This window comes from Scyliorhinus torazame, chromosome 14, assembly GCF_047496885.1.
Source record: "Scyliorhinus torazame isolate Kashiwa2021f chromosome 14, sScyTor2.1, whole genome shotgun sequence".
Classification (NCBI taxonomy): Eukaryota; Metazoa; Chordata; class Chondrichthyes; order Carcharhiniformes; family Scyliorhinidae; genus Scyliorhinus; species Scyliorhinus torazame.
Genome location: NC_092720.1, coordinates 14,986,645 through 15,000,817, shown reverse-complemented (window position 1 = coordinate 15,000,817; position 14,173 = coordinate 14,986,645). Strand labels below are relative to the sequence as shown.

The 14,173-nt window shown below is 51.7% G+C and overlaps 1 protein-coding gene across 1 annotated transcript in view; it reads right to left on the bottom strand.

Moving 5' to 3' along the window:
- Positions 1–10,425: 10,425 nt before the first annotated feature.
- LOC140389535 (interleukin-1 receptor accessory protein-like) overlaps positions 10,426–14,173 on the bottom strand; it is a 70,866-nt gene continuing 67,118 nt past the window's right edge. The window contains 3 exon segments of the mRNA XM_072473729.1: positions 10,426–10,926; positions 10,928–11,046; positions 11,049–11,309. Coding sequence (XP_072329830.1) covers positions 10,807–10,926; positions 10,928–11,046; positions 11,049–11,309 — 500 coding nt within the window. The 3' untranslated portion in view covers positions 10,426–10,806.

Here is a 14,173-nt window from a genome sequence, read left to right as displayed (position 1 = left end):
CCGGTTTCCTCCCACAGTCCAAAGATGTGCAGGTTAGGTGGATTGGCCGTGATAAATTGCCCTTAGTGTCCAAAATTGCCCTTAGTGTTGGGTGGGGTTACTGGGTTATGGGGATAGGGTGGAGGTGTTGACCTTGGGAAGGGTGCTCTTTCCAAGAGCCGGTGCAGACTCGATGGGCCGAATAGCCTCCTTCTGCCTGCAAATTCTATCATAATCTATGAAACCTGATGTACTGTCGATTACCACGAGACGAGAATGGTGAAACAATCGAGGCTTTATTGCACAAGATGTTGTGCCTCCTGCAGCTGGAACCAGAATGGGAGCAGCGCAGGAGAGCAGACACTTTTATACACCGCCTGCTGGGAGGAGCCAGCAGGCTGGGATTTACTGTGGTATCTGTAATACAGTGGCAGTGCCGTAATACATGCAATGTGTTACTAATGGTGTTTACCACATTCACCCCCTGTTTAAAAAAAGAGTCCGGCGGGGGTGAAGAACATTACAGATTGAGTCTGTCGGGGGCTCTGACCCTCCGCTGCAATCGCCTCAGTCCTGGTGGTGGTGTGCGCCGTTGTGGTCACCTGCGACTCCGGGAGCACGTTGTCCTCTTCTTTGTCACCCCGTAGTGGATCCAGTGGGAGGACGGATCCCGCTGGGGTGGGGGCTGTGGTGAGGTTCGCTGGTGGGAGGGTGGGTGGCGCAGGGGTGAACGATCCAACCGGGGTGTGAGTGGATGGAACGGTATCAGGTCGGGGTTGAAGGTGGCGACCCAGCGGGTGCCAGGTCCCGGAGGGAGACTGTGTCCTGTCGCCCGTCGGGGTGTGCCACGTAGGCGTACTGTGGGTTCGCATGGAGGAGGTGGACTTTCTCAACCAAGGGATCCGATTTATGGCTCCGCACATGCTTCCGGAGAAGGACGGGTCCAGGAACTGTCAGCCATGTTGGGAGCGAGACACGGGAGGTGGTCTTCCTGGGGAAGGCAACCTACATATTGTAGGTGAGGTTAAGGAGTTTGGCGGTATGGAGGAATTTTTGGAGGTTTGCATCGTAGTCCTGCTGATCGTGGCCGCAGATCGTGACGTTGTCTAGGTACGGGAAGGTGGCCCGCAACCCGCACTGGTCAACCATTCGGTCCATCTCTCGCAGGAAGACCGAGACCCCATTGGTGACGCCGAAGGGAACTCTGAGGAAATGATAGAGGCGGCCATCTGCTTCGATCGCAGTGTATTGGCGGGCCTCCGGGTGGATGGGGAGCTGGTGGTAGGTGGACTTCAAGTCAACTGTGGAGAAGACTCGATACTGCGCAATCTGATTGGCTATGTCAGATATGCGGGGGATGGGGTACGCATCGAGCTGCGTATACCGGTTGATGGTCTGATTGTAGTCAATGACTATCCTGTGCTTCTCCCCAGTCTTTACAACTACCACTTGAGCTCTCCAGGGGCTGTTGCTGGCCTCAATGATCCCTTCCCGCAGACGCCATTGGACCTCCGACTTGATAAAGGCCCTGTCCTGCTCACTGTACCGTCTGCTCCTGGTGGCGACGGGCTTGCAGTCTGGGGTGAGGTTTGCAAACAGGGAAGGTGGATCGACCTTAAGGGTCGTGAGGCCGCAGATGGTGAGGGGGGGGGGGGGGGCAGGGGTCCGCCGAATTTCAAAATATGGCTTTGGAGGCGGCATTGAAAATCAAGGCCTAGTAACAGGGCAGCGCAGAGGTGGGGGAGGACGTAGAGCCTGAAGTTGCTGAACTCTACGCCCTGAACGGTGAGGGTTGCGACACAGTACCCCCGGATTTCCACAGAATGAGAGCCAGAGGCCAGGGAGATTTTCTGGGTGACTGGATGTACTGGGAGGGAGCAACACCTTACCGTAGCAGGGTGGATGAAACTCTCTGTGCTCCCGGAGTCAAAGAGGCAGGTCGTCTCGCACTCGTTGCAGGTCGCGCTCCGTGCCGGGATGCGCTGCCTGGGATGTTTGGTCTGGCCACAAAAATAACATTTGGGCCCCCCGGAGTTGGCTGGCTGCTGCCCGGCGCAGGCTTGCGGTGAGTTCGAGTCGGCAGCTGGTGGGGCCCACGATGCCCACGAGGGTGCCGCGCGGTCGTTGGTGTAGGCCTCCAGATTACGGGAGACCACGTCTAGTGAATTAGCAAGCTGCCTAGTCTCCGCAAGATCGAGTGTACCTCCTTCCAATAGTCGCTGGCGAACGTACATAGACTTCAGTGGCTGCTCTGAGGTAGCCTTCGAAGCAGGCTAGCCAGTGGTCGAAGGTGGACGTGGCGTTGGCTGCGTGAGGGCTCTGCTCCAGGCGATCAGGATTGATTAAGATGTTCATCTTTTAAAATCTTGTGCAATTAATTGATGTACCGTCAATTACCACGAGACGAGAATGGTGAAACAACCGAGGCTTTAATGCACAAGATGTTGTGCCTCCTGCAGCTGGAACCAGAATGGGAGCAGCGCAGGAGAGCAGTCACTTTTATACACCGCCTGCTGGGAGGAGCCAGCAGGCTGGGATTTACTGTGGTACCTGTAATATAGTGGCAGTGCCGTAATACATGCAATGTGTTACTAGTGGTGTTTACCACAAAACTAAAACAGGAAGTGCTGTAAATACGCAACACTCTGGCACAGGCAACGTCTTTGGAGAGAAAAATAGAGTTAACCTTTCAAATCGAATATTATTTTTCTCCAGAACGATCTGCGATGAAGTTAATTTGCCGCTTAATGGCTCAGAGTGCAACTTTTCCAATGGCTTCTTATATTAACATAGAACATAGAACAGACAGTGTTGAAGGAGGCCATTCGGCCCATCGAGTCTGCACCGACCCACTTAAGCCCTCACCTCCACCCCATCCCAGTAACCCAATAACCCCTCCTAACCGTTTTTGGACACTAAGGGCAATTTAGCACGGCCAATCCACCTCACCTGCACGTCTTTGGACTGTGGGAGGAAACCGGAGCAGCCGGAGGAAACCCACGCACACACGAGGAGAACGTGGAGACTCCATATAGACAGTGGCCCAGCAGGGAATTGAACCTGGGATCCTGGAGCTGTGAAGCTACAGTGCTAGCCACTGTGCTAACGTGCTGCCCTTGGTCCCTTCCTTGGTATTTGATATCAGGGGCGGTTTTCCACCACCCTCTCCTCTTATGTCTCGGCACAAATCCCGTTCTGGTCGAAAGCTCTCACGATGGGGCCATAAGGGGATTTCCGATGGGGCGATATCAGAATGAGCGGGCGTGCAAACTCTACTCAGACTGTCTGTGTGGAGTTGGCACGTTCTCTCCGCGTCTGCTTGGGTTTCCTCCCACAGTCCAAAGGCGTGCTGGTTAGGTGCTTTGGCCATGATCAATGCGCGGGGTTACGGGGATGGAGGGAATGGGTGGCGAGGGGTGGGGGGAGGCGTTAGGACTAGGTTGTTCTCTTTCGGAGGGTCAGTGCAGAATCAATGGACCGAATGGCCTCCTTTTGCGCTGTAAGGATTTTATGAGATCTTCCCCGCTCCCCTCTGCCGGCAACGTAATAAAGGTTTACGCCTGGTTAGAGCATGAACCTGATTAATATATTGCAATATTCAAATTCGGCTTAATGCTTCTGGGAACGTCAGATATTCCCACCTGCCGGCACGGTGTAACAGGAATCACTACTGGTCCTCAAAAGAGACGTTCTGACCATGCCGGGCGCTCGGGGGCCAGTGTTGTCCCGGATGCTCAGGGACATGGCAGAGGGTAATGCCAGGTTGGCACCTGTCCACTTCAATATTCACTCGAGTTTTTTCTAATATATTCCTTCCAATTACTATTGTATTTATCTTTTTGGTCTTCACACTTAATCCATATTCTAAGCATCGGGATTTTACTTTGTCTATGATATTTTGTGGGGCCTCTCCTGATTCTGTGAGCAACTGTGTGTCATCAGCATATCGCAAATTCTTTAAGGGGATTATCTGTCCTGTGTACAGATTGAATGATTCTGGTGGCAGCGCACAACCTCATCTCTTCTCTTCCCTTCACCTGAAACATGTCTAATTGCCCATCTTCAATCCTGATGCTCGCCATTTGGTCCCAATGTAAGTTCTGGACAATTCTCACATCTTTACTGTCAATGCCACATTTCAGCAACACGTCTGTTAGCTTTTGGTGACAAACACAATCATGAAGCATTGTCTATGAAGCATATGTAAACATCTGTGTTTACTTCTAGATATGTGTTGAAGATTGCTCTAATGTTAAATATTGTTCCTACTGTATGGGGACGGGGGGGGTAAGGAAAATTCAAAGGCAGGAGAGGACCAGAGTGAAGGAAGGATGTTCGGAGGGGTACAAAAACAACAACAAATTATCTTTGTATGGTGCCTTCAAATGCCCCAAGGCGTTACACAGGAGCATTGTGAAACAAAACACGAGACTGAGACCCCTGATGCAATAATCGGCCAGGTGACCAAAGGTTGGTCAATGAGTTGGAGAGATTTCAGAGCTTAGGGCTGAGCCAGTCATGGCTGCCAATGGCAGAGCAATTATAATGGGAATGCACAAGAAACCAAAATTAGAGGAGAGCCGGAATCTCAGAGGGCTGTGGAGCGGAGGAGATGCCAGGGATAGGTCACACGGATCAGATTAACAGGAATAATTCCGGCCCCGATTTCACAGGTAGGGTTAGCAGCGCAATGTCGAAGGGTCTCCAATTGATGCCCAACAACTGACCCATGTGGTCTATGGGTGGATGATGGAGCCACAACACTCTGCAAAAAATACGCCTCAATTATCTACTGTTTGTAAATATTGCTCCTTCCCACGGACATTTTATTCCCTCACACACCATTCCAATTTGGGCATATATTGGCTGCTCCCGCGGCGTTGCTTCATCAAGGTCCTCAGATTCCCGGCCTAGCAGTACTCACCACAGGCAGCCCACCGGCACTTTCCCCAAGGTCGACCTGGAATGGACAATGAACAGCACTTCCAGCAACGCTCACATCCCACGATTGCATAAGAAGCAAAGGTAGCAACCAATACAGCAAGCAGTCCCATTCACTTCCAAGGGCTCTCCCACATCACCATCACTCCTTGTACAGTCATTTCCGACTACAAATGCCGACTGCCAGTGTGACTGTCTTCAAATATAAAGTGCATGTGAAACTCCACAGAAATGGTTCATGACATAAATCACTGTGTTGTGATCTTGGCCCAGAGCCCTGCGGTCCTTCCTCAACCCCCAGCCTATCATCCGGAACCCCAGTTGCCCCCATGGTGGACACCCTCTAGGCGTCTCCTAACCTTCCTTCTCTGGGACCCGTACCAGTGACCTGCCCTCCATGTCAGGGCGCCTCGTCCCAGGCACATCGTGAGGTGCTTCATCCAGCCACTCCAGTGCTGCGCCCGGAGAATCTGGAGCCCTCCGAGGTGGGACGTCCTCCCTATGATGGATGGGCTTTCCCCCTTCTGCCAATCAATGCTCATTAGGGCATAAAATGGCAGCAGACCTGTTGGAGCCACCCCTGCCGATTCTCCAGATGGTAGGATCCAAACCCCCACCAGCAAAACATTTACACCCTGCATTTGAGCTTCAAGCAAAGGGGAAAGATCTTTCCTCTGTCTGATCTATCAAACCCTTTCATATCCTTAAAGACCTCTATCAGGTCGGCAATATAACCTGAACAAACACGTTAAAGGTTTCTGCAGGAGACAGACAGATGAAGAGGTGTATATGTACACAAACATTTGATGTTGAAATAACCAATGTTTGATTGTTTGTAAAGTACAATTTTAACGAGCTTCCGGTTGCGGCTATGCAGAGCTAAGTCGCACGTTCGGCAGTTCCCGCTTGGAACGGACTTTTGGGCTCTTTTCAGGGCCCCCAACGGCATTCTTTCGACATTTCCCGGTGTGGGAAGAAGACTGCAACATTCCCCCGACAGTGTATGGCTTGGACCAGGAGCGGGGCGACTAAAAAAGTGGTGGTGAACCCAAAGAAAGTTTGAGGGAAGAAGAGCAAGATGGCGGCGGGCGGGGACCAGGCAGCGTGGATGCAGTGGGTGCAGGAGCAGCAGGAGGCTATCCAGCGCTGCTTCAGGGAGCTCAAAGCGGACCTGCTGGAGCCGATGAAGGCTTCTATAGATAAGCTGCTGGAGACCCAGACGGCCCAGGGGGTGGCGATCCGCGAGGTTTGACAAAAGATGTCTGATAACGAGGATGAAATCTTGGGCCAAGTGGTAAAGGTGGAGGCGCACGAGGCGCTCCACAAGAAATGGCAGGAACGGTTCGAGGAGATGGAGAACCGGTCGAGGCGGAAGAATCTGCGGATCCTGGGCCTCCCGGAGGGGCTGGAAGGTTCGGACGTGGGGGCCTATGTGGTCACCATGTTAAACTCGCTGATAGGAGCGGGGTCCTTCAAGGGGCCCCTGGAGCTGGTAGGGGCCCATAGAGTGTTGGCGAGGAGGCCCAAGGCTAACGAGCCTCCGCGGGCGGTGCTGGTGCGGTTTCATCGGTTCGCTGATCGGGAGTGCGTACTCAGGTGGGCCAAGAAAGAGAGGAGCAGCAGGTGGGAGAACGCGGAGGTTCGGATATACCAGGACTGGAGTGCGGAGGTGGTGAAGAGGAGGGCCGGGTACAACCGGGCGAAGGCGGTGCTGCACAGGAACGGGGTGAAGTTTGGCATGTTGCAGCCGGCACGACTGTGGGTCACCTACAAGGACCGGCACCATTACTTTGAGTCCCCGGAGGAGGCGTGGGCCTTTGTTCAAGCCGAGAAGCTGGACACAAACTGAGGGTCGGGATAGCGGGTCGGGCGTGGGGTGGTCGGGGATTGTGCTTGCTGTGTTACATTTTGAGGGGGGGGGGGTTCTTTGTTCTTGTTTCTTTTTGATTCGGTGTGGGTGGTTAGGGTGGGTTGGGCACTGTTTTGGTTGGGACTGTCGGGTGGGCTCTTGGAGGGGAGCAAGTAAACGGAGTAGGGGGTGGATGGTCGGTAGGGGGGATGGGACCCCGCAGGGGAGGGGGAGGCCTGAGTCGGGGGTGAGGGGACTGGGCCTGTAAAAGGAGCTGCGACAGAGGAGGCAGGGCAGAGCAGGTGGAAAGCGCGGGCTTTTCCCCGCGCTGAACGCTGGAGGGGGCGGGGCCGGGGCAGGGAAGCGCGGTTTTTTTTTTCCAGCGCTTGGGATGGAAGAGGGAGGCGGAGAGCCTGCTGGTGGGTAATGGAGGGGGAGGGGAAGTCCCACAATGGGAGGAGTCGAAGGAGAGGCGGGAGTGGCCAGGGTCAGCAGGAGTCAGCTGACTTGCGGGAGTGCAATGGGGGGAGCAAAGCAGCTAGGAGGGGTCCTAGCTGGAGGGGGGGTGGGTAACATATTAGCTCGGATTGAGGATTGGTGAACTGATAGAAAATGGAGGGCGGGAGCGGGACTTTTTCAGATTGGCAGGCCGTTACTAGCGCAGTGGTACAGGGATCAGTGCTGGGGCCTCAGCTATTTGCAATCAATATCAATGACTTCAATGAGGGGACTGATTGTGATGTGTGCAACTTGGCTGTGAAAGATAAAGATAGGCAGGGAAAGTAAGTTGTGAGGAAGACACAAGGGGACTGGAAAAACAGAAAAAAATCCCCCCCCCCCCCCGCAGACGTGGCAGATTGGGAAATGTTGGTCATCAGGTGGACCTGGGCTTCCTTGTACACAAATCACAGAAAGGTAGCACAAAGTGCAGTTAGCATGTTGGAACGAAAATAGTATGTGAGCAGGTTTGAGTACAAGAGTAAAGAAGAGAGAACATACAGTGCAGAAGGAGGCCATTCGGCCCATCGAGTCTGCACCAATTCACTTAAGCCCCCAGTTCCACCCTATCCCCACAACCCAATAACCCCTAACCCTAACCTTTTTTGGTCACGAAGGGCAATTTATCACGGCCAATCCACCTAACCTGCATGTCTCTGGGCTGTGGGAGGAAACCGGAGCACCCGGAGGAAACCCACGCAGACACGGGGAGAACGTGCGGACTCCGCACAGACAGTGACCCAAGCCGGGAATCGAACCTGGGACCCTGGCGCTGTGAAGCCACAGTGATAACCTCTGTGCGACCGTGCTGCCCAGCCCTTAATGTAATTTCAGAAGCTCTTGGTGAGATCGCAGCGGAGACCGGTGTACTTTTTATATCCTTGCTTTGGTGAGGAGACCAATGTCTGGTAACTTTCTAAGGTGTGCGGGTTCCTGGAGTGAAGGGATTAATTTATAACAGGTGACAGAGCAGACGGGATGTATGTTCCTCGGAATTAGAGGCAATCTGATTGATTGAAAGAGGGATTCGACGTTCTGGATGCTGGGAAGTTTCGAACTACAGGTTATAGTCTCGGAAAGAGAGACGCAATTTAAGACTGAGATTAGGAGAAATGTCTTCAATTGGAAGTTTGCAAATCTTCGGAATTCTCTGCCCAGAGAACTGCGGATCCTCGATTGTTGAACATATTCAAGCCAGAGGCTAATCGATATTTGGATACAAAGATAAAAGCAAATTACTGCGGATGCTGGAATCTGAAACAAAACCAGAAAATACTGGACATCTCAGCAGGTCTGTGGAGAGAGGAGGGAGCTAACGTTTTGAGTCTGGCTAACTCTTTGTCAAAGTTAGGGAGATCTGGAAATAGGGTCAGATTCATATTGCTGTAGGGTGGGGGGGGGGGGGGGGGGGGGGGGGGGGGGGGGTGAGATTGACAAAGATATCGTGGACAGAAAGATGAAAGGAATGTAAATGGGGGCGATTCAGGCGAAGAGGGAACTGATAGTGGCTCATAAAGAGATTAGAATGTGTGAATGGCAAGAACAAGGGGTGAGCAGTGTGTCAAAGGGCAACCAGGAACAGGTGATCGAAGTGCAGTGGGGAGACGTGGGGAGGGGGTCAATGGTGAGGGAAAAACCGGTCAATGGAAGAAATGAAAAAAAATAATAGAAATAAAAATGTGGTGAAGGTGGAGGAGAGAGTTCACAGTCCTGAAGTTGTCGCACTTAGTGTTAAGTCCAGAAGGCTGTAAAGTGCCGAATCGAAAGTGATATTTGTATTCTCATGGAATCAAGGGATTATCATAGAATTTTGATAGAATTTCATAGAATTTACAGTGCAGAAGGAGGCCATTCGGCCCACCGAGTCTGCACCGGCTCCTGGAAAGACCACCCTACCCAAGGTCCACACCTCCACCCTATCTCCATAACCCAGCAACCCCACCCAACACCAAGGGCAATTTTGGACACTAAGGGCAATTTATCATGGCCAATCCACCTAACCTGCACATCTTTGGACTGTGGGAGGAAATCGGAGCACCCGGAGGAAACTCCACGCACACACGTGGAGAAGGTGCAGACTCCGCACAGACAGTGACCCAAGCCGGGAATCGAACCTGGGACCCTGGAGCTGTGAAGCAAAGGGATGTGGGATAGTGTAGGTAGATCCCTCATGATTTTACCGAATGTGGAAACAAGCTCAAAGGTTGATTCCTGCTCCGATGTCTTATGTTAGTTCATCCATCCAGTCTCTTCAAATAATAATTACATTTATCAAATAGAACTTGCCTCGAGTTTCACAAGACATGCATTTGGGTTCCCCTTTGAATGGACTGGGAGCTTTACCTGACTGCACCGTATCCCACGATAGTGTCACTGCGCCTCAGCGATGAAAACTACTTGTTACACAAACTAATACTCCGAGCTCACACAAAACATCCTCCAATTCTCAGACTAGTTAAACTAATTAACAATTTTAGTGTGATCAGGTCAAATGTAAAAATCAATTAATAGGTTTATTTTACAACAGTTAAATGAACAAGCAGAGTAAAATTTATAGCAACTCTCAAATTCACATCACGTCAATAAACACCCTGCACTCTCCAGTAATTGGACCAAATGTTACTTTCCCAGTCAATCATTTGCTTCAGTGCAGTTGCATCTTCAGGTGGTCCTGTTTACTTGCCAAGGCCAGGTGTTCACCTGTACTTTCGACCATTTGCTAAGGGGGAAGCCATCGGGTTGCCCTTGGCTCTCTCCCAGCTCTTCTTGCGTTGGCCAGTAGAGCTGCCAATTAAACCAGTCATCATTCCTTTGTGTTTGGGTCCTTCAAAACAAAAACCCGTCACCGTCATCTTCACAATTGAATGGAAACATGCTTACTTCAATGAGCCTGGACGTTCCGGGGAGTTAAACTGTGTGCCCATTGTCCTCATGTTTGATTGGCTCATCCACCTCTAATATGCATCACTCAGCCATCCTGTTTAGTGAATATGACGCCTTCAATTCTAAAATTTAACAGTAGAAGTTTCATACTAATAACCAGAGGAAGAATCTTCAGTGGACCAAAAGTAAGACGTTCAAAAAGTCAAACACTGGCCATCTCTAAATATTTAGCTTGACTTGTCTTAAGTGTGACCACAACTGGCATTCAGTTAATCAATCCAAAGTTCCCGTTTATCCTTCTCTCCCTTCTTGATCAGAGGGTGCATATTAAAGATGTTTCCAGTCCCACACTCCATTCTCCACCTTGACGTCTTTCTGCAGTCAAGGTGCAATGACTCATCCACCTTGTTAAACCGGGAAAAGGAGAGTGGGTTGATCCATGGAGGAATGGAATAGGTCGGTCACCGCACAGGTTTCACCCTTCCTCCTCCCCACACCTCCAACCCCCACAAAACACAAGCCGTGCATCATTTGCGGACAGTTTAAACCCATGACCTGCAACTTTGCTTCTTGTATTTGTCCTCGAATTGCACCATTTAAGGACCTGTGAAGAGGAGCATTCGCGACAGGAAGAATACTTTTTTTTAAACAAAGAGTCAATGTTCAACAAAGTATTGGGGATTGGTTTCTTGTGCAGTAGAGTTATCAGAAACTGGAGGCGCGTCTATTGCTCTTTCATCGTGGATATTGCTGGCGGGCGAACTGCCCTCAGAAACCAGACGGATTGAGTAGGTCCCCATCCTGCGCGTTTTTGAACATTAGCCTCTCGCTCTTTCGTTCAGATGCCTGTGTTTGTTTTGTGGGAAGGGCGACACGGAGCCGCTTCCAGAATCGGCTCTCAGGTCTCGCGACCTCTCCCCCTCCCACTTGATGGTCGCCATTACTGCCTTCAGCTTTCTCAGCTCCACCACCTGGCTGACCTTCCTCACAGGGATGAACTCCAACAGTATAACTCTGATCTGCCCAGTCCTGGCCATGCACTCAGTGCCAGCCTTCAGCTCTAAAAGGGCCTGGGTCCCACTTACCAGGTAATTGGGGCTCAGCACTACCACCAGCCTCCTGCTCTTCCCGATGCAGGCCAAAGTCTCATCTGTAATGACTGAGAAATGACAGAGGGAGGTGTTAGGAGAGGAGGATGATGAACAATGGTCGACATTCACAATGAACACAGTCAAACCTACACGACACTCCCATGTTGCAGTGCTATTGTATCAAGCCTTGATGAGACCACTTGGTGCATTCTGCACTGTTCTGGTCTCCATATTACAAAATGTACAGAGGCAGTGGAAAAGGTTTAAAAAACAAATTCACAAGGATATTAGAGTTGAGAGCTGAATCAGTTGGGGTACTCTTCTCGAGAAAAGAGAAAGATGGGTAACCTGACAGAGGTCTGTAAGATACATGAAAGGATTTGATACAATAGAAGTGGGGCAGGATTTCACAGATAATGGGGCTTCATTTAGATCAGCACTTGAACATTCGTTGCGCACAAGGCTACGGACCAAGTGCTCAAACACGGGATTCGAGTAGATCGGTGCTTGGTGGCCATCCGATGGCAGGGAGGGAACTTGAGGCCTGCGGGGGTTACTTGCGGAGAGGGGGGGGGGGTTTAATGGCGAGGCTGAGGTGGCAGGGATGTGGGGGAGGAGGAAGCTCCTGTTGGGGGGGGGGGGGCAGACCTTGAAGGATGGGGATGCCCAATGTGGAACGGCTCACCCCTCCCCCTCCCCTCTTTCCCCCCCCCTCTTCCCCCCCTTCTTTCCCCCCCTCCCCCCCTTTCCCCCCTCTTTTCTCCCCCCCTCTTTTCTCCCCCCCTCCCCTCTTTCCCCCCCTCTTCCCCCCCCTCTTTCCCCCCCTCTTTCCCCCGCCTCTTTCCCCCCCCCTCTTTTCTCCCCCCCCACCTCCCCCCCACCCTCCTCTCCCCCCCCCCCCACCTCTCCCCCCCTCCCCCACACCTCCCCCCATTCCCACCCAAGGCCGTGCCAGGCTTCTCCCTGACTCTCAAATTCCTCCTGTCAGACTCAAAAGGGACCACCTCAGAGCCTCGATTGGAGCAGGTGCAGGCAGGCCACTTGGGGCCTCACCTGCAGCCCTCCCCCCCGCCCCCCCTCCCTCCCCACCATGAAATTGAGGATGGTGAGGGGACAATGTTGGGGAGGTGGAATAAGAATCTGATATGGAACTCAGGAGAAACATCTTTATTCAGAGGGATTGTCTTTACTCAGGGGGATTGGCGAGAGCGTGGAACTCGCTACCGGGGGCGGTTGAAGCGAAAGTTACACTTGAGAGAAAACTAGATCACCACATGAGAGAAAGGAATAGATGGATATGCTGATTGGCTGAGATGACGAGGTGCGGGCGGAGTCTCATGTGGAACATAAATGCCAGCAGGGAGCAGGTGGGCGGAGTGGCCTGTTTCTCTGCTGCAAACTGGTTCACGTATGTTAGTCTCCACCAGTTGGCTCTCGTGTAGGCTTGGCTTCCCAGATGGGTTTGATGGCCAGAATGGCCCTCTGGTGCCAAAAGGTCAGTCTTCACATGAGCCTGAATAAATATCAATGGGATGTCCAATCAGATGGACAACAGCCGGGAGATTAATCCCACTCCCATCGAATGCGTTTCTGCACACTTTTAAGATGGAGTCGCTGAATGGATAAAGATGAGGACCCCACCCAAAAACAGGCGAATAGCAGCTTTCCTATTGCCACCTCAGCCAAGAACAATAATCCAGCACAGAGCTGGGATTAAAGACCTCACCAATCATTAGCTGAGATTAGTTATCAAGAATCCCTACAGTGCAGAAGATGGCCACTCGGCCCATCAGCTCTGCACCGACCCTCCGAAAGAGCACCCCATCCAGGTTCCCGCCCTCTCCCTGTAACCACGTAACCCCACGTAACTACACATCCCTGGACACTCAAGGGTAATTTATCACGGCCAATCCACCTAACCTGCACATCTTTTGGGACTTGTGGGAAGAAACCGGAGCACCCGGAGGAAACCCACGCAGACACGGGGAGAACGTGCCGACTCCGCACAGACAGTGACCCAAGCCGGGAATCGAACCCTGGTCCCTGGTGCTGTGAAGCAACTGTGATAACCACTGTGGTATCGTGCTGCAGGTCTGACAGCATCTGTGGAGAGAGAAGGGAGCTAATGTATCGAGTCGGGACGACTCTTTTACAAAGCTGGAATGAACCGGAAATAGGGTCAGATTTATACTGTATTTTTGGGGGGAGGGGGCGTGGACCATTGGGGCTGGATAGGGGGCCAGTGATAGGTGGAGATTGACAAAGATGTTGTGGACATCTGTAGAATGTAACGGGGGTGAGTAAGGCTAAGAAGGGAATTGATATTGGCACATGAAGAGATTAGAATGTGTAAATGGCAGAACAAGGTGAGCAGTGTGTCAAAGGACAACCTGGAACAGGGAACAGGTGGCCTTAGTGGGATGGGAGGGGGGGGGAGATCAATGGTGATGGAAAAACAGATCAATGGAAGAACTGAAAATAAATTGATAGAAACAAAAATTGGGGTGAAGGAGGAAAGAGTTCACAGTCCGAAGTTTTGAACTCACTGTTAAGTCCGGAAGGCTGTAATTGGAAGATGCGGTGCATGTTCCTCCAGTTTGCACTGGGCTTCACTGGAACGTTGCAGCAGGCCAAGGACAGAGGTGTGGAAATAGAGAGCAGGGAGGTGAATTGAAATGGTAGCGACAAGAAGGCCTGGGTCCTGCTTGCGGACGGAGCGGAGGTATCCTGTAAAGCGGTCACCCAGTCTACGTTTAGTCTCTCCAATGCAGAGTCGACCAATTTGGGCGTATGCACACTTGAGATGAATTCAATTAAAAGTCAAGACAGCTGGGCTGTAAACTTTAGGATATCAAAAGATTGTAGGTGTGAAAGACAGGTACGTGAAATAAATGTGACCAAGTTGAATTTTTGACAAGTAAATGAACCATGG